The sequence below is a fragment of the Trichosurus vulpecula genome, chromosome 6, assembly GCF_011100635.1.
Source record: "Trichosurus vulpecula isolate mTriVul1 chromosome 6, mTriVul1.pri, whole genome shotgun sequence".
Taxonomy (NCBI): domain Eukaryota; kingdom Metazoa; phylum Chordata; class Mammalia; order Diprotodontia; family Phalangeridae; genus Trichosurus; species Trichosurus vulpecula.
In genome coordinates, this window is record NC_050578.1 from 3568939 (window position 1) to 3595899 (window position 26961).

At 52.6% G+C, this 26961-nt stretch overlaps 2 protein-coding genes across 3 annotated transcripts; one reads left to right on the forward strand and one right to left on the reverse strand.

The window, feature by feature from the left end:
• Positions 1-1607: 1607 nt before the first annotated feature.
• On the reverse strand, positions 1608-10767 carry MBOAT4 (membrane bound O-acyltransferase domain containing 4). 2 transcript variants are annotated; one of them, XM_036763215.1, is made up of 3 exons: positions 10341-10767; positions 4815-5039; positions 1608-3242 (listed from the first exon to the last, which is right to left on the reverse strand). In XM_036763215.1, exons 1-3 carry the CDS (start codon positions 10457-10459, stop codon positions 2222-2224), a joined length of 1365 nt encoding a protein of 454 aa, XP_036619110.1. In that variant the 5' UTR covers positions 10460-10767; the 3' UTR covers positions 1608-2221. The 2 variants fall into 2 exon arrangements, with proteins under 2 accessions (XP_036619110.1, XP_036619109.1); XM_036763214.1 differs by lacking the exon at positions 4815-5039.
• Positions 10768-12192: 1425 nt separating this feature from the next.
• DCTN6 (dynactin subunit 6) lies at positions 12193-26233 on the forward strand. Its single transcript, XM_036762428.1, has 7 exons — positions 12193-12293; positions 14277-14341; positions 18529-18634; positions 22151-22239; positions 23024-23071; positions 25165-25307; positions 25687-26233. Exons 1-7 carry the CDS (start codon positions 12271-12273, stop codon positions 25783-25785), a joined length of 573 nt encoding a protein of 190 aa, XP_036618323.1. The 5' UTR covers positions 12193-12270; the 3' UTR covers positions 25786-26233.
• The last annotated feature ends 728 nt before the right edge of the window (positions 26234-26961 follow it).

Genomic DNA, 26961 nt, shown 5'->3' on the forward strand with positions numbered 1-26961 from the left:
TTTCTGATATGCTTCTAGGCATAAGGAAACTAAAGAGCTAAAGAAGCCCATGACACATTGAGAGTGAGTGAGGCTGCCTTGCTAATGGTAACCTTGCAGCGCAGTTTTGTTTCCAAAATTAAAACTGAAACCATGGTAACCAATATCCCTTTCTCTGTGGCTGAGTCTCCCTGATGTGAAGCGTTAGTGAAAGGGGGCTGATGAGGTCAGGAAATGACATTTGGCCTCACCGTGTTTACAGATGAGTCACAAAAGGCAGGTCTCAGAACCATCTCAGAGCTTAAGTTCGAGTCCTCTTTGCCACAAAATTACTCCAAATATACTTTATGGCCATACTTTTTATGGCACAGTGCTCCTGGTACTGTCACTTCAGTTGGCTTTGTTTAAGCAAACATCAAAGGCCTATTTATTCTGAAAAATCCTATGTATATTGGCATTGCAAATATAAGTACTGTCCTCGGCTCACGCATGCATTCTGTTGCAAAATAATTTAAATGCTACATGAAATTCCACATGTTCAGTACTCGAATTGTTTTCTCTGCACCTGTTGTTTGGTCACATGTTTGTATTCACTCTGAGGTCCCCTGGATGAAAAAGTCTGACTGCTCAGATAACTCTGTCAGGGCATCTTGTTTAACATCCAGTCATGCACGTCCTAAACCAAACATGAGAAAAGCAATACATAAGAATAAGACTGGATGGAAATTCATGTCTTCTACAGAGTTACTAACCTTTTTGAAAAAATCTTATAACGGAGATGTTCAGAGGTGGAAAATAGCTCAGCAACATCAACTAACGTTATTGAGTGTATCTCACAGTCTGCAGTATTTTTCACCCGTAGTCCCCCACCTCTGCAATGAAAAGGAGGTAGATTTTCTCAACTTTCCTGGAGGGCAGGCTTCAGCATTAATAATTAAAACAGGATTTATTCATTTGTTCTTTCCATCACGAGACCATTGGAATTGTCTTGAATCAGTCGTGGTCTTGATCAGAGTAGCTAAGTCTTTCACGAATGATTTCTGTTACAATGTTGCTGTTACCGTGTACAACATTCTCTGGGTTCTTCTTAGTTCACTTTGCATCAGTTCAACTAAGTCTTCCCAGGATTTTCTGAAACCATCCTGCTCATCATGTTGTCTTTGTGTATAGTTTCCTTCCACTTAGTTGGCTGCTTCAGTACAGAAAGTCTTGTGCTTGTCTTACCCTGTAGTAATATTCCAGTACATTCATGTACTACAATTTATTTAGACCTCCTTCACTTTTAAAAAGACCTGCAGAAATGGAAACTTCCAGAACAGAAGCCAGCAGGTCCTGAAAAGGCTATTTCAAGGTGAAGTGGAGTGTTTGGAATTTGTAACATGTCTTTCCATAGACTCAACATTACCAGTGAGAGTGGTGTTCCCAGACCAGTACCCCCGAGCTCATTTAACCCGTCATGGTGCCAAACAGTGTTATTACTGCCTCTTATAACTTCTTTATTTGTGTGGAACTATGCTCAGGCTCCTACACTGATGAAATCATGGGTCCTGGAAGGAGGTAACACATTGCGAAACACTGCTGGATTTTTTTTTAATACAAAATCTTATATTTCAAAAATTATACCATATTCAAACTTGAGTCATAAAATAAAAATTTCAGAAGTAGAAACATCCTCAGAGATCACCTGGTCAGAAACTACACCAACTCAAAAGATCAAGGAAATGATCAGGCCTCCCATCTGTGAGAAAAGGCTGAGTTAGGAAGGCTTCCTGTTTCCATGACCTCCAGTCCAAGGACAGTCAGACCCTAGGGTGGTTCCATCATGGGCTTTGTAGTCCTACCAAAGCCCACCAACTCCACAAGTTGGGAAGCAGCCAAAGATGGTGGCAAGCTTACGAAGAAGAGGAAGACTAAGTTGGGTGGTGATGTGGCTATCCTGCAGGCCATGAGAAGGGGAAAGGATGGAGACCTCATCATGCTCTAACCAGATTAACCTTCCTCCCTTCAGCGGCAAGCGCACCATGAACTGGGGCAGCCCTGTGTCAACTCAGCCTCTTCTCACATCATTTCCCAGCCACCCATCACACTTGCCCACCCACCCCATGCCTTTGCTCCCATTACGCTGCGGGTTCCAGTGCTATATGCTTGTTTTTCTCTTCTTTTAGATCTGCTTTCAGTCACCCCCATGCAACCCACCAGGGTAGCACTCCCTTTGACATCCTGTCTTGTTGCTTGTCTCTGATCAAAATGTCCTGTAGGTCCCCAATGAGAACAGAGACACCAGCCTCTGGACAAGGACCCCTTTATTGGGTGAGGGGGCTGGTGAGGCTCCTGCTACCTTTTTCCTCCTTGCTAACAGAATCAGGAGCACACAGTACACCAGAGGGAAGAGGCTGTTGTAGGAAGCCCCCAGCAGCCTGAGTGCGGAGATGCTCCTGAGCTCCACCGCCAGCAGGATGTAGGCGATGATGAGCTGCGTGTGGGCCCAGGTGACAGCCCTGTAGAGCAGCCTCCCCAACCAGGAACTGATCAGCACATTGGCACAGCCATGAATCAGGTAGTCAGCTTCCACCATGAGCGCCCAGCACAGGAAGCCAAAGACCTGGCCGGGATGGAGCCCATGCCACCAAGCGGAGAAGGCAAATGTCTGCAGCAGCGGCCAGGCCTCGGCCCGCTCAAAGACAAGCCTCCGGAGCCACCTCGTAGTGCTCCGGTTCCACGTCCTGGTGAACAGAGCAAGCCTGTGAGTTGTCTCCAAGGTCCAGATGTCTGCATCCGAGACATCTCCCTCCCCATGGAGGGGCGACCCGGAGTCCAGCCCAAAGCCTGCTGCGTAGAGGACAGATTCATCGAGGATCCAGTGGGAGTAGTAGGTCAGTTTGAAGAGCACAGCAGTGGTCCACATGACATAGACGCAGCCGAGTTGGCGGCAGTCTGCCAAGCCAGTGCCATCCCCGAGCATGCCCCTCACCAAGCTTTTCAGCAGCTGCAGCCCCAGCAGCAGCAGGCCCCTCCTGGTGGCAGGGCCGAAGGCCAGCGGCCTCCACAGTGACCCTGGCTGGCTCACTTGAGCCTGAAACCTCCTAAAGGAACACAGAGGGCCGCCCAGAAGAGCTGGGAAGAAGAGTAGGTAGCTGCAGAATGCCAGCACGCAGGGGCCTCGCCAGGCTTCCTTCACCACCACTTTCCCCTCACCAATGTCCAGAGAGAGCCAGGTGACTCTCTGGGTTAGGAGCATAAGGGAAGATAGGCTGATACAGAACCTGCAAGAGACGAGAAATCAGACTGGGAGAAGTTTGCCTCCAGACACAGACTGACTAGGCCAGTCCAGAGACTGACCAACATGGACTCAACAGGCCAGACACCCAAAGCTTAGGGCTTTCCTCCATTCACTGTTTGTCGCAGTGACTGAGGCTCTGGGGTAACCAACCACCCAAGCATTTGGTATCTTTAGAATTCAGGGCCCAATGCTGGCTGGTCAGGACTAGGCAGGGGGGAATCAGGCCTTGGAGAGTTCTTGCCCAGTGCTAGACACCAAAGAATGGCCCTCCAGGAAATTCAACTTGAAGAAGATAGGAAGAAAACTACTCCATTCTTTTGTCCTGAGATGTTTTTCCCCTTATATATTTTTTCTGGATTTTGGGAACCACATGCATTTAGTAATATATAGAAAACAACTGAGATTTCTAAGCAAAATTAAAACTATCAGTAAACAACTTGAATGGAAGTTGTATAACACCATAAAAAAACATTGGGCTTGGTAAATAAAAAGTGTGCCCGCTTCCAGACTGTCATCCCAAAAATGAAAATGTAGCTGAAAATTGATTAAATGTGATTTACTATGAAATGTTTCTTGACTTATAATTCTCATCATCTGATATCCTAGCACACTTCCAGACACATAGTAGCCTCTTAATAAGTGCTTTTTGGTTGACTTAGCGAGCGCTTCTGTGCCGGCACACTCTAGGCTGGTCGTTATAGAGGCTCTAGGAGCTCCTGCTGTCGTAGTTTTGTAATCTATAGAACAGGGTGATCTCCCTGACGTGGCTGTTAGAAAGTCAATTAGTGGAAATTAAGTCATTCACTCTGAAAACGGGAAGGTCAGGCTGTCATGGGGCGGGAGCCATCCTGCTTCTCCAGCTCCTCCTGTGTGCCCATCTGTGTGCACGGGGATTGAACTACAAATGTCTAGCCATTTCTTTTGGCTTCCTCCAAATGCCATCCATGGCTATTCTCTTCATCTTGCCCATCAACCCCAGCTCCAACCTCCAGACCTGGCCCTTCCTGTTGAGTTGGTTTTTCTGCCTCCTACCCAGCTCATTCTTCTGATAACAGCCCCAACACACTACCCTCCTCCCCCTCCCTGCAGTCACCGTACAGTACCTCCCTCCCTGAGTCATAACTAGAGCCGGGCAGTGTGGTCTTTGTCCCAATGTCCTAGGAGTGATGACAGCTCCATCTCAGAGTGTGCCTCCTCCCCACAGCTGTCACACCCTTAGCTTCTAGCCCACCTTCTCTGCACTACCCCTCCCCACCCCCACCCCTCCTTCAGTAGCAGGGAAACCTCAAGATGTCCTGGGACAGACTTCCTGCACTTTCTCCCCCTCATGAGCTCCCTCCTGGCCTTCCCTACCCCCATGCAGAGTCCCTCCACTGCCTGTCTCAGCTAGCTGTGCAGTTCTTGAGATAAGCTGGGCTCCCTGGAGTATTGGCTGAGAACAGGCAGTAATAAAAAAGGAAGTGTCTGGCTATGGACAGATTACAGAGAAGGCTTGATAGACAGTCCCTATAAATGATGCCACTGCCAAACAGATGGGCTGGCTGGGGTCCTTTACCTCACGCAGGGAGGTTCTTGAAGGTAGTACTCTGTATAATGTAGTCCCAGGTGGCAGAGGGTCTGCCAAGTCATCTGGAAGGAGAACATCCAGCAGTGGACCTTCTCTGGGCTGACGGACTGGAGGAGAGCCACAGCACAGAAAGCAGGGATGAAGACCAGGAGTGCGTACTGGGCCATGGCTGTCCAGGCGAGCAGGCAGCCTCCCAGGAGGAGGAAGATGTGTCTGGAACAAGAGAGAGGTCTCTGGCAGCAGGTCTGCAGAAACCTCGTGAGGATAGGGCCTGGGACTCTACTCGAGACAGGCTTACCTTGGATAATCTCCTTACAGTGGGTAAAGTGCTGGAGGTGGAAGTAGAAAGACCAGAGCCAAAATCCTCCTTCAGACACTGGCTCATATGGCCCTGGACAAGTCACTTGATGACACCAATAACAGTGATTTTTTAAAATTGCATTTACGTAGCACTTTTTTACAAAGTGCTCTGCAAATACTTGATCTGCACAACCCTGGGAAGTAGGTGCCATTATTTTCCTGGTTTATGGGTGAAGAAACTGAGGCAGAAGTGACTTGCCCAGGGTCACACAGCTAGTGTCTAAGCGCAGATCTGAGCTCAGGAAGATGAGTCTGACTTGGGGCCTGGCACTCTATCCACCACAGCGCCACCTAGCCATCCCACTAAGGATCTACTGGAGTTTTTAAAGTAGAGAAGTGACACGGTCAGACCTGTGTTTTAGCAAAAACCACAGACAGCTGAGCAGAGAATGGCCTGGAAAGGAGAGAGACTCAAGCCTGGGAGACCAACCCAAAGGCTACTGCAGTAGTCCAAGCCAGACTTATGGAGGCTGGGGAAACAGACGGAAGGATGCCAGAGATGCTGCAGACATGGAAACAAGACTTGGCGAGCGATGGGATACCTGGGGTGGAGGAACAGGGAGGAGTTGAGGACGCTGAGGTTACAAACCTGGGGGATAGGAAGGATGGAGCTGCTCTGGGAACAGATAGGACAGCTTAGAGGAAAGACGGACTTGGGAGGAAAGAGAATTTCTCTTTTGAATGAGTTTGAGATACAGACAGAACACAACAGCCAGCATTTACATAGCACTTTAAGGTTTGCAACCCTGGGAGGGAGGGGTATTGTTATCGCCATTTACAGATGAGGAAACTGAGGCAGACAACAGTTAAGGAATTTATCCAGGGTCCCACAGGCCAGACAGGAAATGTCTACTAGGCAGTTCTCCAACATGAGCTTGGAGCTGAAGGGAGAGCAGTAGAGAACCATAAGCTAAACTTGCATTAACAGCGTGTTATGGCAGCCAAGAATCTTTAGGTACAGTAAGAGAGGTATAGTAAGTGTTCCAAGCAACAAGCACTTATTAAGCACCTGCTATATACCTAGTATGGGGATACAAAGAATGAAACAAGTTCTCTTTGTAAAGAGCTTACATTCACTATAAACAAGTTGGAGGAACAGGGAAGAAAATACCTCCCAACAACTACAGACAGGCAAAAAATTCTTGACCAAAGAATCACAAGATAGAACAGATAATTGCTATCACATCAAATGGAAAATTTTCTGTGCAAAGTGCAGCTAGAAAGGAAGCAGTGAGTTGGGGGAAGGGGAATCTTTGCAGTATGTTTTTCCAATAAAGGACTAATATCCAGGATGTGTAAGGAACTGAAATACATAGGAACAAAAGGCATTCACCAATAGATAAATGGTCTAAGGAGACAGCCAGTTCTCAAAAGAAGTAGTATAAGGTATCAACAATAACATGAAAAATGCTCCAAATAATTAAAAATTAAAGAATGCAAATTAAAAGAACTTTGAGCTTCCACTTCACACCCATGATATGGGCAAAGATAAGAAAAAAGAAAAATGGCAAATGAGGGAGAACAGGTACAGTAATGTACTGTGGGTGGAAGTTGTCCAGCTGCTGTGGAAAACAACTTAGAAGTAAGCCTCTTAAGTCACTAAACTATGTATCTTCTTTGACCCAGCCATCCCACTAACAGACATACTCCAAAGAGATAAAAAAGACTCAATGTACAAAAAATACCTATAGAAACAAAGTGGATGCCTATGAAATAAAAAGGACCGAACAAATTACACAATATGAATATAATTGAATATTGTTACACCATAAGAAAAATGACTAAAGGGATGAATTCAAAGTACCCTGGGATGACTCATATAAACAGGCAGAGTGAAGTGAGCAAAACCAAGAGAATATGCCTTGATTGCAACATTGTTAAGAAAAACGTCTTTGAAAGACTTAAGAACAGGTCAATGAAATGATTCCAGAAGATCGATGTCTACCCTTTGGTGGAGAAGACATGGATGGATGGTGGTGCTTTCAGAATGAAGGTATGGGGAGTCTCACTGTGCCTGCCTACCCACCCCCACATCACACATCACATCTGGAGTACCATGCTCTGGTCTTGACACAACATTTTCAGGACACTGAAGAAATCAGCCGAGGTGGTGAGGGATCTCCAGACCAACCATGGATTTCGGTTGAATTGGGGATACGTAGCCTGAGAGCCTAGAGAGCACATGACTGCCTATTAAGGGCTAGTCTGTGGGAAAGGGATTCAATCTGGTCTTCTCGGCCCCAGAGGGCAGAACCCAGGCGTGATGGGGCCTTGGGTTGTTACTGAGCAGGAAGAGCTCACTGGTAATTAGAATCGTCCCAAAATGCAATTGGCACATCCAGGAAGTATGGGCAGTAGTGAGCTCCCCTGCCCTAAAGGTCCTCAGTTACCTCAATCGATTGCTTCATGAGAAGACCAACCTTTAGGGGTATGGGTCAGACCAGACAGCTGCGGAAACCCCTTCAAGTTCTTCAGGACTGTGACTTGGGAAACTATATCCTGATGTCACACGTGGCATCAAGAAATCCTACCTGATTTCTGGGGGTTAGAGTTTGTGAGGCATCTACCTGCAAGATCCTGTGTCATTCCTACAAGCCCCTCAGGTGACTGGACCCTTAAGCAATTGTCTCCTACCCTCATGTCCTGTGGGTGGTGAATGCCTCTGCACTCAGTCCCATGAGGAACAAGCTTTGAGTTGTTTCTGTTGTGATTGGGAGGGGACTCTACAGGAGTGGAAGCCCGATGAGCTGCCCCTCAGGCCAAAACAGTCATACCTTGCTAGATTCCTTCCTTGGGTACTTCAGAAGAGCTTCCAAAGACAACTAGATGGCGCCACCTAGATGGTGTAGGGTTGGTTTTTTAATGCTATGTCTTTCCATGCTTTAATTGCTAACTTTAGCAGGGGCATCTCCAGTCATCCTGCTCTATATCTGGCCACTGGACCCAGGTGACTCGGAAGGCAAAAGTGAGGCTGGTGATTTTGCACAGCCCTTCCTCACTTAAATCCAATTCACTTGCAAATCATGGCATCACTTCCCTGATGTCACTGCTCCTCTTCAAGAATGAAGGACAAACAACAGCTAACTTTAACCAGTGAAGTACATGAGTTAGTGCAAAAAGAAAAGTCCACACTGTCAGCCTTTCAGTCCTCCACAGTCCCCTCTTTAATATGGCATTTTACATTTGAAATAAACAAAAGAAACTTTAGTCAGCCTGCCTTCCTGCTCCAGCCTAGAACACTGGGCCTGGGGTCAGGAAGACCTAGTTCAAATCCAGCCTCAGGCATTTCCAAGCTGGGTGACCCTGGACAAGTCACTTCACCCTGTTTACCTCGGTTTGCAGATATATAAAATGTGGGTGATAATAGCACCTGCCTCCCAGGGTAGTGGTGAGGACCAAATGAGTGCATACACACACACACACACACACACACGCACACACTCTGTGTTGTTTTCAGTCATGTCTGACTCTGTGACCCCATTTAGGGTTTTCTCACAAAAATACTGGAGTTTGCTATTTCCTCCTGTTTGCAGGGGGGGGGGGGGTGTTGTGTTGCAAACCTTGAAGTGCTACTCTTATTATTCCCCTGCCAGTTATCACCCTGAAATCCCTGAGAAACAAGAGGGCAGCCCCAACACAGGTCAGAGATGGGTCTTTTCCTGTGCAGGAGGGGCAGGCTGGGAAGGCCACTACGTGCCGATGACCTGCCACCCCATCACTCCAATCTAGATGGACTTGGAGAGTCCCAGTGCCCCTTCCCCCCAGCTGGCTGTAAAAAGTGGCCTTTAATAAACACATTTGGATATGGTGAGTCTTGTGCCTGGGTCATCTCCTTTCCATTCTTGGTGCAAATGCTGGCTTACCACATAACCACCTGCTTAGACAGGCCCTTCTTTGTCTCCAAATATAGGAGTTGGAAAGGGGTGGGAGACACCCATGAAGTCTCATGTTAGAGCTCCCAGGAGCCCGAACAAAGAGCCCCCATTCAAAATGCTGTTGGGAGTGGCCCCAGTCACTGGGGGGTGGGTTTTTGTGCTACTGTCTCCTCAGGCTGTCAGAGGGAGGGAGGGAGTGACTGCACAGACGAGACAAAGTCCCAGGCCCTTGGAGTCAGAGGCAGCCAGCTGGGCTGCCAGTGGGAGCGAGTCTGAGCATCTCTCAGAAAACCTGAGGGACAAAGGTCCCGACTCTACAGAGATCAACTAAGGAAATCTGCCGAACTACAGGGCTGTGGCTTCATAAGGGGATCCATCACAGCTCCCTGAAGTCTGTCTAAATTATGATCCAATTTTAAAAACGGAGGTGGGGCGATACACCTGGTAAAGGTACCCTTGTTGGGCATTCCTCAACTTCCATCTTGTCACTAGTGAGCAAATAACTTTCCCTCTCTGGGTCTCAGTTTCTTCATCTCTAAAATGGGGTGGGGGGTTGGATTGGATGGGTTCCAAGATCTCTCCCGGCTGGAAATCTCAGATCTGAGGATCTTCTCCCTAAGTGTGTTCAACAAGTCAACAAGCATTTATGAAACACCTGCTGTGTGCCAAGCACTAGGCTAAGTGCAAAGAATAGCAAAGAAGGCAAAGATAGTCCCTGCCCTCAAGGAGCTCTCCTTCTAATAATGGTCTTAGCTCATCTGCACACAGCGCTTAATGGCAATTCAGATCAAGTCAGCACACATTTGTGAAATCACCCACTGTGTGCAAGGCAAGCTAAATGAATGAAACAAACAAACCTAGACTGTGCTGTAAAGGTGGAGGGCCACCCCACTGAGTAGTGCATCTCTATGGGACAAGCCCTTTGAGTGATAAGCACTTGGGCCCAGAATGGAGCAGGAGGTAGAAAGCAGGCAGGGTAGCATTTAGGAAACTGTGCGATGAATGTCATGCTCCCCACCTGCTACAAAAGCTCGCCAGCTTCCTTGTCAACACAGATGGTCCCCCGCTGTTGCTGCTGGATGGTTCTAAGTCTCAAAGCACCACAATCTACTTTATAGGTCCTCGATTTAGAGCTGGAAGAGCCTCTTAGGTTACCCAATCCAACTCCTTTACTTACAGAGGAAACAGGCCCAGGGAGAAGGGATTCACCTAAGGTTACACAGCCAGTTGGTGGTAAAGCCTTCACAAAGAAGAAAGGAAAAGCAACTTCCACACTTACCTGGCAGTGATGGAAAAAGAATCTATGGCACAAAGAAAATTGAATAGAAGAGCAAAGGGAAAAGTGAGCCCTTGGTAAAAGGTCACGGGGTCAAAGGAGAACAGTGGTAGCTCATCCATAACGGCCAGGTCCTTCTTAAAGTCTCTCTGCCATGGAGCAAGCCCTAGTCTGGGTCTCAGGGCATTTTATATGCTTTGGTAGTCAGGCTGGAGTAAGGAGATAAGCAGCTTCAGGGGGATCTTCTGCACTTGGGAGACTGGAACATTTGAAGAACGTCACTGCTTAGCCATGGGAGAAGGGGGAAAGCACCTGGCTATTTTCAGCAGCTGCCAGCTGGGTTCATTGCAAGCATGGCTTTATTTGCCTTCCCTGTGAGCACATTACCATATTTCCTTCACCAAGTTAACATAGAAGTGTTTGCTCTGTATTGAAAAGCTTCCCAGAGAGACACAACTCACAGGCCATGGAGCTGGAGCAGCATCTGAGCACATACTTAGAAGAAGGAAGGTGTATGGGGAGGGAGGATTGGGAAGGAGACTGCACCAAGAGCACCGTGAAGATCTGTGACGTGGAAGCCCAAGAGCGGCCTTAGTTCTTGGGTGACCTTCCCCTGCCCGGACTCATTTCCTCACTGGTAAAATAAAGTTCCTGGTGCCTTTGGAGCCACGAGGAGGTTAGGGATGCGGTATAAGCAGAGGTGGGGTCAGGACCAAGGCTAGCTCTGCGCTGGCCCGATGCTCATCAAGGGGGCCGGCCTGGTCAAGATCACCCAGGGAGCAAGGAAACCAAGCAGAATTTAAGCCCAGTCCTGAGTCTAGGCCCAGGGCCGCTAGCTACACTGCAAGGGCCAGACGCCGAGCGGGGGCAGCTCCTTCTACCGGCAGACGGCCACCCCCAAACCTGCCAGCTCCCCTTAGCTCTAGCCCTGCATGGGCGCTCCGAGTCTATCTCCCCTCCCCAACTGGAAGCTCTTTTAGCTCCGTCCCCACTGCTGATCGGCTCCCCATCCACCGTCTCCTGGCTTGATCGTTCGCCCCTTTGGGATGACCAATAAAGCGTTCCATGAAAGCAGTAAGAGAAGCGTAACAGTAACATTAAAGCAGTGGCCACAGGCGCTGAAAGGCCCTTGTGCTTCTCGGGGGCCCGGCCCCGCAGGGCTGGGGCTCCAGACGGGTGCTTCACTCAGCGGGGACGGAACATCCGACGGGGGCTACTGGGGGCTGCGGGGCTTCCCCCTCGGGGCCTGGCATGGGAGCGACGACGCCCCCAGCCCCTCGAGGCCGGGACACGGGACAACAGGAGCCTAGCGCTGGGGCCGGGGGAAACTGAGGCCCAGAGAGGGGCGGGGCGCCCCGGGGTCCACAGGCTCCGGGAGAGTCAATGCTCAATGCCCTCTGACCTCGAGAAGCGAAACTGAGGCCCAGAGAGGCCCCCCCCCCCAGCACCCCCAGGGGCCAGGCCCTGGAGGCGGGGCGGGGAACCCGAGGCCCAGAGAAGGGCAGAGCCCGCTTAGGGTCATACAGCGCTCTGGACTGATCATCCCTCCTGAGGGGAAGCTGAGGCACCGAGAGGCAGGGCCGGCCGACAGCGCCTCCTCAAGGTCTCTAGAGAAGAACCGGAGGCATCACAAGCTGCGGAGCAGGAGGGAAACTGAGGCATCGAGGAAGGTACCAGCTCAACCTTTGGGCTGTCCGCGCATGCGCATTCCCCATCCGCCAGCCAACTTGGCCAGCGGCGCTCAGGCTCGCCCCGCCCCACTGGGCATGCGCTCTTGTTCATACCACCTGTCAGGCTAAATAATGGAGCGCGGAATTCATCCTATCCACCGCGCACGCGCCCTCCACCCCACCCGCCGCTGACTAATCGAGCGCAGAGCCGACCCCACCCTCACTGGATGTGAGTGCTGTTTCTGCCCCGTGAGTGAGAGAAAATGACGGAGAAGATCTCCAAGAGGTGAGTCCGCCTGGCGCTGCTCGCCCGCCCGACTGCCCCCTCCCCCTCGTGCTCCACGGACTGTGGCGGAGCCACAAGGAAGGTGCACGCGAGACCCGCGCCAAGCCTCCCCGGGCTTAGGCCCGGGAGGCCGGGAGCTCTGGCAGGGCGGGGTCTCGGGCCATGCGCATGCGCTGGCCCAGGGAGACGGGGCGGGGCCTGGGCGGGAGCGGCATGTCACGTGATCCCGGTGGCTCCTCCCCTTGGGGCTGAGGGCGGGGAGCAGCGGTCAGAGGAGGAGCAGGGGTGGGGGCCGAGGATGCGGGAGCCACGGGAGAGGAGGGCCGGAGGAGAACTGCAGGGAACCCTGAAATGTTCTTATTTGTTACCATTTTAGGAGCTCTGAAAACAAGCAGATGCACTCATTAAGCACCTACTGTGTGCCAGGCACATGCCGCAAAGACAGGAGCGGGAAGACCTGGGTTCAAATTCAGCCTCAGGCACCTCCCCCTGCTCACCTCAGTTCCTTAATCTTTGAAATGGGGTCGCCTCCCGGTGCCAGCCCGGACTGACCTGCTTCCTGAGCCAGCGTCAAAGCCTTGTGGGCCGGCGTGTGGCCCGGAGTGCAGGGCTGGGGGCTCCTGATTGGGGGTCAGGCCACCAGCGCCCAGGAGCACTGGCGCCGGGCACGAGTGTGGGGCAGCGGTGGTGTTGAAGCACCCACTGTGTGCCAGGCTCACCCCGCACCTACTGTGCGCCAGGTGGGGAGAGGAGGAAAGGCAAAGGCCAGCTCCTGGTCAGGGATGCGCACCGGCGTGTCGTTAAGGGGAATCAGAAGCTGAGGCCGTGGCGGCGGTCCGGCTGGCGGCTGCTGTGGGGGTGTAAAACCAACGACAACCTGCGCAGAACGCTGCAAGCCCAGGCTCTTTTGATCTGCTTTACTGAGGAAAGCAACGTTAAGGGGTTAACGGTCTCAGGTTAATCCAGCATACAGACGTCATTCACTCAGCTGGGGGGAAGAGCCAGCCCCTGAACATCGACAGACAGACCTTGTCTGATTCGAATCCCCATGCATAGTCACCAGAGTTTAACCAAGTCCCAACATCTGGTTTACAGCTTGGAGGGCTCTTGGCTACAGCTGCCCGGGGTGCCACCAAAGCGAGAGCCCCAGGCAGATAGCTCTGTCTTCTCTTTTTATAGTTTCAGACGTCATCAGACGCCATCTGAGCGTCGTCCTTCGATTGGCTCTGGTGTTAGCACCTCCCTTCCTTGGCCGCACCTGGAGCCCCACCTTGGTTACCAGTTCACACCCACATAGGCTCAGCCCCTAATAGATAGGGGTTTGGGCCTGGGGCTTAGCACCTAGTGAGACTCAATCAAAGGAAACAAAGGCCAAACTCCTCAAGGATCCCCAATACAGGCTGCCCAAAGGGCCGTGGAGAAATGCCCACCAGGCACCATTTGGGCTGATGCATTAGTGTGGTTTCAGTCCTGCCTGTCTCCTTGTGGCCCCATGTGGGGTTTCCTTGGCAGATCCTGGAGTGGTTGCCATTTCCTTCTCCGGCTCATTTTACAGGTGAGGAGACCGAGGCAAACAGGGTCACGCAGCTAGGAAGTGTCTGCGGCCGGATTTGAACTCAGGAACGAGAGGGCTGCAGTGCTCCGTGCACCATGGCATCGCTTAGCTGCCCCGCCTTAAAAAGTAGCAAGCCTAAGACATTTAAACTTGCCTTTTTCTGAGGGACATTTTTGGATCAGTCCTCAGCTGTGATTTGGGCCTGAAACCTTGATTAAGGTATCTAATGTCTAACTGCACCCTCTTCTGGAAGCTCACAGAGGGGCCCCCCCAGCCCGGGGCTGGCAGGTGCAGGGGGTACTCACCAGGGGTGTGTGGAGTGACCCGGGATCCCCCTGGGCCGGTGTAGGGGTGCACGGATCCCCACCAGAAATCCCAGACCCTGGAAGCACCCCTGTCAGCACCGTCTGTCTTGTGCTCCTTTACAGTGTGAAGATTGCTCCTGGAGCCGTGGTGTGTGTGGAGAGTGAGATCAGGGGGGATGTGACCATAGGTAAGAGACTCTTCAGGGGGTTCAGAAGCCCAGAGCCCCAACCCCTTCATCTTAGGGATGAGGAGGGAGCTGAGGCCAGGAAGCAGAAGTGACTCGGTCACACGGGTCTGATGGAGGGGCCTCCGGACTCCTTCAGTGTGCTTGCTGGGGGGGGAGCCAAGGGCCCTGGTTGGGGTCGGAGTCTCTTCCTTGATCCTTTTCCGTTTCAGGGCATCAGTCGATTGTTCCAACAGGTCAGGTTGGGGTCGTCCTCATTGCCCACACTATTTTTATACCCTTTCCTTGTTTGGTCTTGACGTTGGCCTTTGCCATCATCCGCTGCAGATGATCCGACTGCCTCCAGTCACTTCCTGTTGGGTCTGATAGAGTCCGTTTCGGACCCATGTTAGTGCTTTTCCGTCAGGGAGGGACGCGGCCATCCACATCCGGCCCTTGCAGCCACTCCAGCCCAGGCTCCGCCTGCCCGTTTGCCGCTACCACAGCCCCTCTGCCTTCAATGCGCCATGGGCACCAAAGAGAGAGGAGGACCAGCTCACTGGGGCCTCTGCTGTTGAAAAGAGTGATTGTCTGCCTGCTTTCACTCGACGTGACCTTGGACTTCAAAGGCAGAAAACTATTGGTGCCGAGTTTGTAACAAGAAGCATCCTGGCTGATGAGAAGCCTAGCGCTGACCTCGAAAGGATGGCTTTCCATCATCTCTGAGCCGGCCCTGCAGAGGAGGCAGAACAGAAAGATTCGTCATGTATTGGAACGTCTGCTTCCCAGACAGGCCTGACCCACAGAGACATAGCCAAGGGTCCTCAGAAGTGGGGACTGGCCATGTCCCCGAGCTCCACGTGGCCCCTGTCTGGGTCCCCCCAGCTCCAAAGGGGAGTCAGGATAAAGGGGGAGGGAAGGCCTGCAGCCTCTCCTCATGACCCCAGAAGGCAGTGACTAGTCTGTCCCCGGGTCCGAGATTTAAGTAGTGTGGTAACTCTCACGGCCATCTTTTTTTATGCTTCATTACTACTTCTGAGTTCCTTTTTAAATTTTGGCTTTATAAGGTCACCTGTGGCTTCTCTTCATGGGAAGACTGCACTGGTCTTAGTTTGTCCTCATGGGTGTTTGGATTGTAACTTAAAGCCTGCTTTCCATCAGGGTGGCCTGTCGCCAAAGGAAATACTGGAACTCCAGGGCCTGAGCCTCAGACCCTTGGTCCTGACCAGATCAAACAAAGAGCACTTGAGTCAGCCCATAAAATACTTTGCCCCAGAGCAGCTTATAAACAATTTATCTTTCTCCCTGTGTGGGCAGCAGCTCTCCAGATGTAGAAATCGTTCCACAGCAGAGATAGCAGAATTTTAAGAGCTTCAGAAATAGCTCTAAGATGGGTCTGTGGAATGGAATAGTTGTGTTTGTGGGGGAGAAGGGGTTAAAACCCCAAACTCTTCCTGCCCCAAGGATTCCTGTTGTTTTTGTGGCTGGTGCCTAGGGGTGGGTCAGCAGCTAAGGGCTGAGCTCCCTTTGAGGGGCCTCTGGCTGAGGGCCTGGGCAGCTCAAGCTGTCCACAGAGAGGCTACTGGGCATGGAGCACTTAGTTTTGTTTCCACAATCTGGCTAGCAGCTTCTGTGGGGGTGTAAGATCCACTCACAGCCAGCACCCAGAAAGTTGCCAGCACGCTGGGAAAGCACAGGTTCTTTTGATCTGCTTTAATAAGGAAAGGAAGGTTGAAGGGGTTAACAGGCTTACTTTAATCCAGCACACAGACAGCATTCACTTAGTTCAGGGGGAAAAGCCAGCACCCTGAACTTCAGAACAAAATACAAACAAGTTACAAATATCAACAGACAGACCCAATACAAGTCATAGTTACCAACATCTAGGTTCAGCCCGGGAGCTCAGAACAAGGGCTGGCTCAGAGTCACGCTCACCACCAATGCTGTGGGTAAGAGAGCTCCCAAGAAGAGACAGCCAACCCCTGGTTTTACATCTTTTTCACCGTCAGGGTGAGTCACACATGGGACTCACCCACGTGACCTAGAATCACCACAAAGAGGAGGACTTAAACCCACGTGGTCTAAGAGCCTCTGCTCTCCCAGACATGTAAACTAGGCCCTCCCGGGAGCTAGCCCCACCTTGGGCCCCACCTTAGTTGCCAATCCATACCCACTGAGGTTTTACACCTAATAGGGGTTTGGGCCTGGGGCTTAGCACCTAGTAAGGCTCAATCAAAGACACTAAATTAATCAAAGGGAACAAAGGCCAAACTCTTCAAGGGCACTTGGTGAACCAAGTGCTAAGGAGCCCATTTTGATTACCAACACAAGTGCCTCCTTTGCCCTCTCCAGGAAGGCCAGCTGCTGTCATCCTTTAGCATGAGCCCTATTTGTTTCTGACCTATTGGCATTCTTCAATGAGAAACAAACAGATGGTTTCCTTTGCCCTCCCCTTGGGAGAACAGTTTAAGAGGAGGTAGAGGACAGAATGGCCCGGCCCAGAGCAGGTGCCTCAGGAAGCCCTGCTTCTGCTCTGTGACTTGGGCATGGAGGCCTTGTAATGGGCCGCCAGGTCATTCCTGCCACTCTGGGCATTTCACTGGTCCACTAGACAACTCTGGGATCTTTCCTTTGCATGTGATTCATTTGTTTGAAAAAAAAAGATTTGTTTATAACATTCCTTGGCAACATAGAAGCTGGCATGGTCTAGCCAGATGTCTGCAGCAGAGGCCAGGCGGAAGGGCCCAGCTGGGTCAATCACAGCCCTCCCTGGGGATGGGCAGTTAGGTTTGTATTTTTTCATGAGGATGGTGGAGGGTCTTCTGGTCCTGTCTCAGTATTTGCCTAATGGAGAAATGAAGGCCAGAGCGGACTTGTCCAGGGTCAGACAGCTGGTAAATGCCACCATTTAGAACCCAAGTGGCCACCCTGTGAAATGGTCTTTTTTTACCATTTTTTAAGTATTTTTTTCCCACTTACATGTAAAGGCGATTTTCAACATTCATTTTTTAAAAAAGATTATTTAAGTTTCAGATTTTTCTCCATCTCTCCGGCCCCTCCATCTTCCTAAACTGGTAAGCAATTTGATATATAGATTATACATGTGTAGTGACAGAAAACCTATCAGTCGTGTGAAAGAAGAAACGGAACAAAAGGAAGAAAGCCATTACACCAAAAGAGAGGAAATCGTCTACTTCCATCTGCATTCACTCTCCTTAGTTCTTTCTCTGGATGTGGAGGGCATTCTCCATCGTGAGGCTTTGGGAGGTGTCTTAGGTCCTTGCAGTGGTCAGAAGAGCCGAGCCTGTCAAAGTACCCATTGCCTATGTCTGTCTTATGCATGCCCCTTCTCCCTCCAAAGCCATGCCCCTCTCCCCACAACGCTCAGGGCCCCTGTCCCCTCCCAGCCAGAGTCAGGCTGGTGGGCACCCCCACAGGGAAGCAGCAGCAGTGAGAGCCCCACCCCCCGTGAGGAGGGGCGCAGGGGCCAGCGCTTCTGAGGCCCTTTGTCTTACCGCAAAGTGGTCCAGATCCTTTGTGTTTGCATCTCGCACTTGGCCCTCTGCCAGAGAGCCGTCCCTTAGAGAAAAGGCCATTCCGTAGACCAGCCCTGACATCCTTCGTGTCCTTCGCAGCGGCTCCTTCCTGTTCACTGCTCTTGGAGGGGGCCTCAAGGCTGGGGGATCGGGCCTTCCTCACTCACTCAGCATTTTCCTTCTATTCTTTTGGGATCTCAGCCCTGGGGCCTTCTTAGGGTTGTGTGTGTGTGTGTGAGAGAGAGACAGTGGGCTTGTGTCTCCTTTGGAACAGAATTTGCTGGACCCATGGCCACCTCCCTTCCCTCTGCTCTAGTGATGGGGGTGGGGGTGGGGTGGGGTCCTCTCTCCCATCTCACCCGAGCCTTTCATTGCCCAAGCTCCCCTCTCCTTTCTTCCCTGGAGCATCAGCTCCCCCAGGGCTCCCCACAGACATCCCTGCCCCTGGAGGAAGGGAGGAAGGGCAGTTCTTAGCTGATGCCAAGGCAGTTGGCAGTGCCATAGTGAAGAGACTGCCAGGCCTGGAGTCAGGAAGACCTGAGTTCAAATCCAGCCTCAGCCACTTCCCAGCTGTGCCCCCCCTCCCCCGCACAAGTCCCTGAACCTCTCTAAAATGGGGATCATGTTCATACCCACCTCGGCCAGTGAAAAGGTCCTGTCCTGCTTCCTCCACAGGCCCTCGGACAGTGATCCACCCCAAAGCCCGGATCATTGCAGAAGCTGGGCCGATAGTGATTGGGGAGGGTAACCTCATCGAGGAGCAGGCCCTGATCCTCAATGGGTGAGTACGAGCCTCTGTGACAGTCAGCCTCAGGAGGCTTCAGTGTGGGTCACCCTCCAGCCGCCACCTCGAGGGACTGACCGACGGCCCAAGGAGGGGCCTGTTCAGCCCAGCCCAGCTCCCCAGGGTCTGTGAGGGGGTTGGGAATCAGACAGAAGGCCTTCCCCCGGGTAGAGGTGGAGCCTTAGACAGAATCAGAGGAGGGCTGGGGTGAGTTTAGGAAGCTGACTCTGGGCAGAGAGGTTTTACACATTGGGTGGCTCTCTACCCCTTTGGATTTGTCCACAGAACTGGTGGGATTTAGAGAAGTAATGAGCTGGGCCTTGGGCCCAAAGCACTGAGCGCCGCCTTCCACCTTCCATCCTTGCTGCACCTCCTGTTTGTCTCCCTGCCATCTGAGCTAGGATGATTGCAGGGGCACAGACCCACAGTGGACGGGGCCTCAGAGGCCAGTTGGCCCAGTTACCTCCATTCAGAGAGGAAGGCACGAGGCTGAGGGGCCTGCTCCTCTCCAGTGCTGGCTCCCAGTACTCGCCGATGTAGGTAGGATGAAGAGAGCTGCATCTAGAGCCTCTCCCGCTAAGCCACACTGCCTCTGCCAGGCTCCAAGTGGGGAAATTTAATTCTAAATGTGTCCCTACACTTGTCAGCTCTTAAAACTATGCTTAAAGGGCTTGGGGATCCCTGTGAAAAATCTTCCGTGTTTGGAAAGAAGGAGGACCCCTTCACTAAGATGTACATGAAAGATCTTTGATCTTGTCAGAATGGGGCAGTGCCCTCCCTGAGGCAGATAGCCAGCCTTCTGTGAAGCCACCCATCTATCCTAGTGTCCCAGGCTGACCTCGTGGCCCGTGGAAGTAACAAGACTAGCCTGGGTCACCTAGTAAGTGTCAGAGGAGGAATTTGTGAACCCCAGAATCCTCTGTCTGAGGCCTCCCGTGTTTGTCTATATCTGTGTGAGCACGTATGTCCCTGTGATTTATTAATGAACCAGACCGTGCGTGCTTAGGGAATGTTGAGGCTGGGGGCAAGGGTCAGGGATGGTCTGCATTGTGAGTCAGACAGCCTGAATTCACTCCCAGCTCTGCCATCAATGGAGCCCTTGGCCACGTGGTGGCCGTTGGCATCAGCCTCCCTTCAAAGGCAACAGCAGCGCCATCCCACCGACCTCCTCGGGGAAGCCGAGATCCTGGGGCCTCTCACCTCCTTGTTCATAACGGCAGCCTGCGGATCGTGTGTCCCAGAGCCCTGAGAGATGCCCGGCTTGGATGCTGAGGATGCCAGTTATGGTTTGGTTTTCCCTCGGCGTTTCTCAGTAGAGGAAGCAGCTTTTCTACGTGTCTCAGACAGCCTTGTGCAATCCAACTAACAGGAACCCTGTGGCGGGTGACGCGCACCCAGCCAGCATTTTGAAAACCGGCTCCTTGTCTCGGGGCCTTGGGCTTCTCACACACGGAGCAGGGCGCTTTGCACTGACTTTGTTTTTCGGTCCAGTTTACCCGGATAGCTATTCTTTCTTTCTTTTTTCCAAGTTTATTTTTAAAATTTTGAGTTCTGAGCTCTCTCCCTCCCTCCAGCCTGTCCCCCACTCGTTGAGAAGACAAGGAACATGACCCCCACTATCTGTGTGAAGTCATGCAGAACACACTTCCGTGTTAGGCAGGCTGCAAAAGATCAAAGCAAGAAGAATAAGGAAGGCGAAAGCCCCCAGCCTCCGTGGGCACTCAGACTCCATCGGCCCTTCCTCCGGGGAGGGAGAGCGTTGTTTTTTTAAATTTATTTATTTTTAGTTTACAACATTTTCTCCCTTCCCTCCCCTCCCCCTCTCCAAGATGGCATGCAGTCGGATAGAGACGCTACGTATGCATTCCCATCGAGCATATTTTCACGTTAGTCATGTTGTAAAGAAGAATTAGATCTAATGGAACAAACCACAAGAAAGAAGGAACAGAACAACAAAAAGAGACAGAGAGCAGCTTTGGTCTGCATTCATGTCTCTGGGTGTGGGTGACGCTTTCCATCTTGAGCCTTTTGGAGCTGGCTTAGCTCCTGGCGTTGCCCAGTCCGTCAGTCAGTCATCACACACTGTGGCTATTACTGTGCACAGTGTTCTCCTGGTTCTGCTCCCCTCACTCGGCATCGGATTGTGGAAGTCTTTCCAGGTTTTCTCAAGTCTGCTTGCTCATCATTTCCTTTCTTTTTATAATTAAGATTTTTTTATTTTTAGTTTACAACACTCAGTTCCTCATGATTTTGAGTTCCAGATTTTCTTCCCCCCCCACCCCTGACAAGACAGCATGGAATCTGATATATCTTCTACGTATAACTTCTCATTAAACTTATTTACACAATAGTCAAGTTGTAAAGAAGAATTATGAATGGAATGAGTCAAGAGAAAGAAGAAACAGAACAAAACAAAACAAAAAAAAAACAAAAACAAAAAAGGAAAAAAAAAGGCGAGAATAAAGTGTGCCTCAATCTGCATTCAGACTCCATAGTTGTCTCTCTGGATGTAGCTGGCTCTCTCCATCATGAGTCCTTTGGAGTTGCCTTTGAGCCTTGTATTGCTGGGAAGAGCCAAGTCTATCAGGGTTAGTCATCACAGAATCAATATGTCTGTGGTTGTGTATAAGAGGGAGAGCATTTTCATCAGAAGTCCGTCAGAGTCGTCTCGGATCCTCGTCCCGCTGACAGCAGCCGGGTCATTCACACTCGGTCCTCGCAGCATCGCCGTCACTGTGCCCGAGGATCTCCCAGCTCTTCTCAATTCATAGAAGTCTTCCCAGGTTCTTCTGAAACCCGCCTGCCCGTCACTTCTTATAGCACAACAGTGTTCTGTCACAACCGCACACAGCTTGTTCGGCCGTCCTCCAGTTGATGGGCGTCCCCTCCATCTCCAGGTCTTTGCCAGCACAGACAGGGGTGCTACAGATGTCTTTGTACAAATGGATCCTTTCCCCTTTCCTTTAGTCTCTTTGGGGTACAGAGCCAGGAGTGGCATTGCCGGGTCAAAGGGTGCGCCCCATGTGATTGCCCTGCCACCTTGTCCCATCCGGCATCCTCCCAGGGATGTTCTCTGAGGACTTGGCTAATTCTCACTTACCTAGAATTTGCTGACTCCTTCCTTCCTTCCTTCCTTCCTTCCCTCCTTCCCTCCTTCCTTCCTTCCTTCCTTCCCTCCTTCCCTCCTTCTTTCCTTCCTTCCTTCCCTCCTTCCCTCCTTCCCTCCTTCCTTCCCTCCTTCCTTCCTTCCTTCCCTCCTTCCCTCCTTCTTTCCTTCCTTCCTTCCCTCCTTCCCTCCTTCCTTCCTTCCTTCCTTCCTTCCTTCCCTCCTTCCTTCCCTCCTTCCTTCCTTCCTTCCTTCCTCTTCATTTGGAAACTGGAAACACTGGGATCCAGAAACAAACCCATGAGTGATTGAAGTTTACCGTGGGCAGACATTTGGGATTCTGTAAATGGTGATGGGGGAGGGGTGTTCAGGGAAAGCGTTTTGAAAATGTGTTTGTCCTTCCACAGTTATCCTGAAAACATCATCCCTGACACAGAGGGCGTGGAGCCCAAACCCATGATCATTGGCACCAACAACGTGTTTGAAGTTGGCTGCTGTATCCTTTGCAGTGAGGACGCTGCCCCAAGGGTGGCCACCTTTCTCCCACGATGCTGCTGTAATAACGTTTACGGGGGAGGTGGATGTGAGGCTTGAGGAGCCCTGGTGGCCCACAGGAGGGGGTCCTGGGGTCCTGGGCTGTCGCAGCCTGTGTCTGGTGGGCAGGGCTCAAGGTGTGCGCCTGGGGTGGGCTTTGTCGGCCAGAGGGTCCAGGGCCCGGCTGCAGGTGCAGACCCCAGCAGCATCACCAGCTTGGTGATTTAAGTGGGAATCTGCCCCTTGGAGCAGGTGTGGGGCAGAGTGGGGGTCACTGGCACTCAGCCCCAATCCCTGCTCTTCCTCCTCTTGGTTTCCCCACTGAAGTTTATAGCTCATGGCCCAGTGGACAGGGCACTGGTGACCCAGGAGCCAAGAAGACCCAAGTTCAAGTCTGGCCACAGACACTTCCCAGCTGGGTAATCTTGGGCAGTCGCTTCACCTCTGCCCATCTCAGTGTCTCCATCTGTGAAATGGGGACCCCCCAAGGTGGTCATGAGGGTCTGACGTCAGGTCCTTGGCAGACCTGGGAGTATTGTAGAAATGCTCAGCCTTGTCCTAACTGAGGACGTGTGGGACCTCCAGCTGGGAGGATCTGTGCCCTTCTGGGCTCCCCAGTCTCCTCCCTTTCCTGCTCCAGCGGGATGAGGGCCTGCTTTCTCCTCCTGGCCCCCGTCTGCCTTTGCTGCATCTTTTGTAATTCTCTCCTCTTTTGGCTTCATCTTTTCCTTAACCCTTGTTCTCAGACTCCGAAGCCATGAACATGGGAGACAGCAACGTGATCGAGTCCAAAGGTAAATGTCAGTTACCCAGCCTTCACCAAGCACCTACTGTGGGCCAGGCACTGGGTGCAAGGGCAAAGAAGGAGACCGCCCCTACTCCCAGGGGCAAACAGCGAGGGTGGATCCTAATGCAGAGGACAGAGCTGTAAAGTAAATTGATACAGATGTGTACGAAGGAGCCAGATGCAGGGTGGGAGGGGAGAGATGGGGAGGACTTTCACAGCTCGATCCTAGAGGCAGCAGAAGGTGGTCGAGTGGGGGAGGCCCATGGTCAGCTCTGAGCGTAAGGAAGGGAGCTCTGGCTGCCGGGGAGGTTCGATGTGAGACAGAGACCCGTGAGGGCTGCTAGGGTTGTCTGAGTGAGGGCGATGAGGGCCCGAACAAAGGTGGTCACTGGGCAGATAGAAAGGAGGGGCCGGCCGCAGAGATTCTATGGAAGTGGGAATGGGGAGCTGGCATTCTGGATGTCTGGAAGCTTTGGGGCCCAGCCAGAGACGGCCTTGATGCACCCGCCCCTCACATGCCCCGCAGATGCCGGCTAGCCTCATGTGCCAGGCACCATGTCAGGCTCAGGGCTGCAGTTTGATCGGGTTTGCGGGGCAGACTCCCAGAAGCCACCTCGGGTAGATGGCCGCCCTGGCGCTGAGCCTTCACAGCTGTGGAAGTGACCGGCAGGGTGCCCCAGGCATGAGGACCCGTCTCTAGGCCAGGAGACACTGGCCCCGCTGCCAGCCTGAGCTGAGCCAAACTCACCTGCCCCTGGGCATGGCATCGAATGTGTGTGCTAACTGGGCAAGGAGGATGCTTCCTTCTGGGAAGTACTAACCAGTCAGTTGATAAACACTTATTAAGCACCTTCTATGTGCCAGGCACTGGGCTAAGCATGGGGGGATACAAAAAGAGGCAGAAGCCAGCCCCTGCCCTCAGGGAGGTCCCAGTCACACGGGGGAGACAACCAGCAAACAGGCTGTAGACAGGATCAGTGGGAAGCGAGGTGGCTGGAGAAGACTCCCATAGTTGGGACTTGAAGGGAGCCAGGGAGGCTGGTGGTCGGAGCAGAGGAGGGAGAGCATTCTGGGCCTGGAGGCAGCCAGAGAGAAGGTCCAGAGTGAGGGGTGGAGGCCAGGGTCACTGGATGGAAGAGGCCATGGTGGGGAGTAAGGTATGAGAACACTGGATGGCTGGGAGGGCAGGTGATGAAGGGCTTTGAATGCCAGACAGCATTCTGTATTGGATCCTGGAGGCAATAGGGAACACCCTGGGGCAGGGTGACGTGGCCGGTCACTGGGGGAGCTGAGTGGAGGATGGGCTGGAGGGGGAGAGACCTGAGGCAGACAGACCCCCGCCCCAGCAACCACTGCAATGGACCAGGGTAGGGGCAGCATCCGAGGTGAGCTGGCCTTGGCACCAACTTGGCTGTGGGGGTGAGGGAGAGTGAGGAGGCCAGGGGCAGGGAGGAGGGGGTGCCCTCTACAGTGGTAAGGCGGGGTCTGCTGTGGATGTGTTGAGTTTAACATGCCCACTGGACATCCAGCTCAGACGTCTGACAGGCATTCGGACATGATATTGGAGAAAGTTTGGGGCGGGACAGGGAGCGTTGAGAATCTTTGGTGTAAAGATGGTCATTAAACGAGCTGATGAGATCCCTGAGCAGAGGACTCAGGATAGAGCCCTGAAGGACAGCTCTGCTTAGAGGCATGATCCAGAAGAGACAGAGAAGAGATGGGCAGAGAGGAGGAGTCAGGAGAGAGAGGGGGGTCCCCCAAACCTAGAGAGAAGTGAGGATCAGCAGAGTCTCCGGCTGCAGAGGCCAAGGAGGAGGAGGACCGAGGAAAGGCCGTTGGATTGGGCCCCCAAGAGCTCATTAGTCCTGGCTCCGTGGGCACGGAGGAGCAGCCACAGGAGGGAGGGGCCTCATACCTGAGTGAATGAGAGCTGGGTGTGCAGCTTTCCACTTTGGCCTCATCTCCTGCCTAATGGGGCGGAGACTGCCTCAAGGGGTCCCCTGGCTCTTACAGAGAAGTCTCCCCCAGCCCCTGCCTTCCTGTGCGCCCCCCCCCCCCCCCCCCCCCCCCCCCCGCTGACAGCCACGTCCTTGCCTACAGCCCACGTCGGGAGAAACGTGATCCTGACGAGCGGCTGCATCATCGGGGCCTGCTGCAATCTGAACACCTTCGAAGTGATCCCCGAGAACACCGTCATCTACGGGGCCGACTGCCTTCGCAGGGTCCAGACCGAGAGACCTCAGGTACGCACCTCCTCACCTCCCGATCCCTCCCAGGTCCTACTTTACTTCTGAGGCAAACACACTGGGATTTGTAGACAGACGTGTGGGCCTTGCTGGCTCAGAGCACTGCTGCCACCCAAGGACCCATCAAGGGCTACACTTGGGAACCCCAAGCCCCAGGGTCGTTTCTGCCCCCGTGGCTCCCCGCGGGCATTCTTCTCTGAGGCATCAGAGGGAGGACGGGTGGGTGTTGGACCCTGGTGCCCCCGGAGAGCTGTCCAGGGTCACTTAGCCCAAGTGGGTGGGGGCAGCTGGTGCCCAGGCGAGGACCACAGCAGGGCAGGCCTGGACACTGATTTTATGTTGCTAATGGGCAGCTCCTCCTATCTTCTGTTCCCAGCCCCAGACCCTCCAGCTGGATTTCCTGATGAAAATTCTGCCCAACTACCACCACTTGAAAAAGACCACGAAGGGGATGGCAACCCCCGCCAAGAGCTGAGCAAGCAGTGGCCTGGGGAGGTGGTGAGGAAGGAAGGCCGCCTCGTGGGGCCTGCTCTTCATGTCCACACTGTCCCTCCTTGGCGTTTCCTCACCACATTGTCCTTGCACTTATACGACTGTCTTATAGCTAGGTGACTGGGCATGCGTCCTTAGAGCTGGAGTCTGGCCCCTGAGAAGCCTAGGATGGCTCTCCACACGTCCCCTCCTTCATCCCATCCTCCCCCGGCCTCAGGACAGAGGAGCCGCTGATGGTTCCTGTGTCCTGGCCCTAGGCCGAGGCCTGTCTCGTGGCCTGCCTCTGCCCCATCAGCCTGCTCCAGACAGCCTTCACCTCCGTTCCTCCGAGGGCCCTTCTGTGTCTGTGTCTGTGCTCTCACACCCAGTGGCCCATGCTTTCCCCTTGTAATGGGCATTCAGTACAGAAATAAAGTCATGCCAACACTGGATTGTTTGCATGACTGGCTCCTCCATGAATCCTTGGGTTGGTTTCTTCCCGGGTAGGTGTGGCCCTGCCATTCTAGCGACCACTCAGCGTTTGGCCACGGTCGGCCTGCGAGGCCTCGTCCCCATGCGGCCCCTTCTCAATGGGTGCAGGGTTTGTGCTGACTCACTGCTCACTCGAGAAGCTGCCTGCACCTCCCCTCCCCCAGAGGTCAGTCTCTGGTCAAGGCAGGCACCAGTGCTGGGGAGTCCCTGAGAGCAGGGACGTTGGGCCCCGGGGCACAGCTGCCCAAGCAGCTGAAGCGCTCGTTTCCCCTCCTGTTGCAACAATTCAGCTAGCAGCTGCCGTGGGGGTGTAAGACCCAACAAGCCCAGCATGCAGGAGCTGCCAGCACAGTAAGGGGTTAACAATCTTGCTTTAGTCCAGCATACAAATATAATTCACTCAGTTCAGGAGGAAAAGCCAGCACCTGAACTTCAGAGCAAACACAAACAAGTTAGAAAAAACACACACAATATAAACAGACCAGATCACAATTCATAGTCACCAAAAAGCACCAACACCTGTGTTGATGAGCCGAGGAGCTCTTAACAATGGCTGGCCCAGAGTCACAGCCACTCCTCCTGTGGCTCAGAGCCCTAAGGAAACAACTCTGTCTTCTCTTTTTATACAGTCTTTAGACATCATCAAACTTCGTCTGGGCCACCAGAACTCAGGCTCCTACTGTTGGCT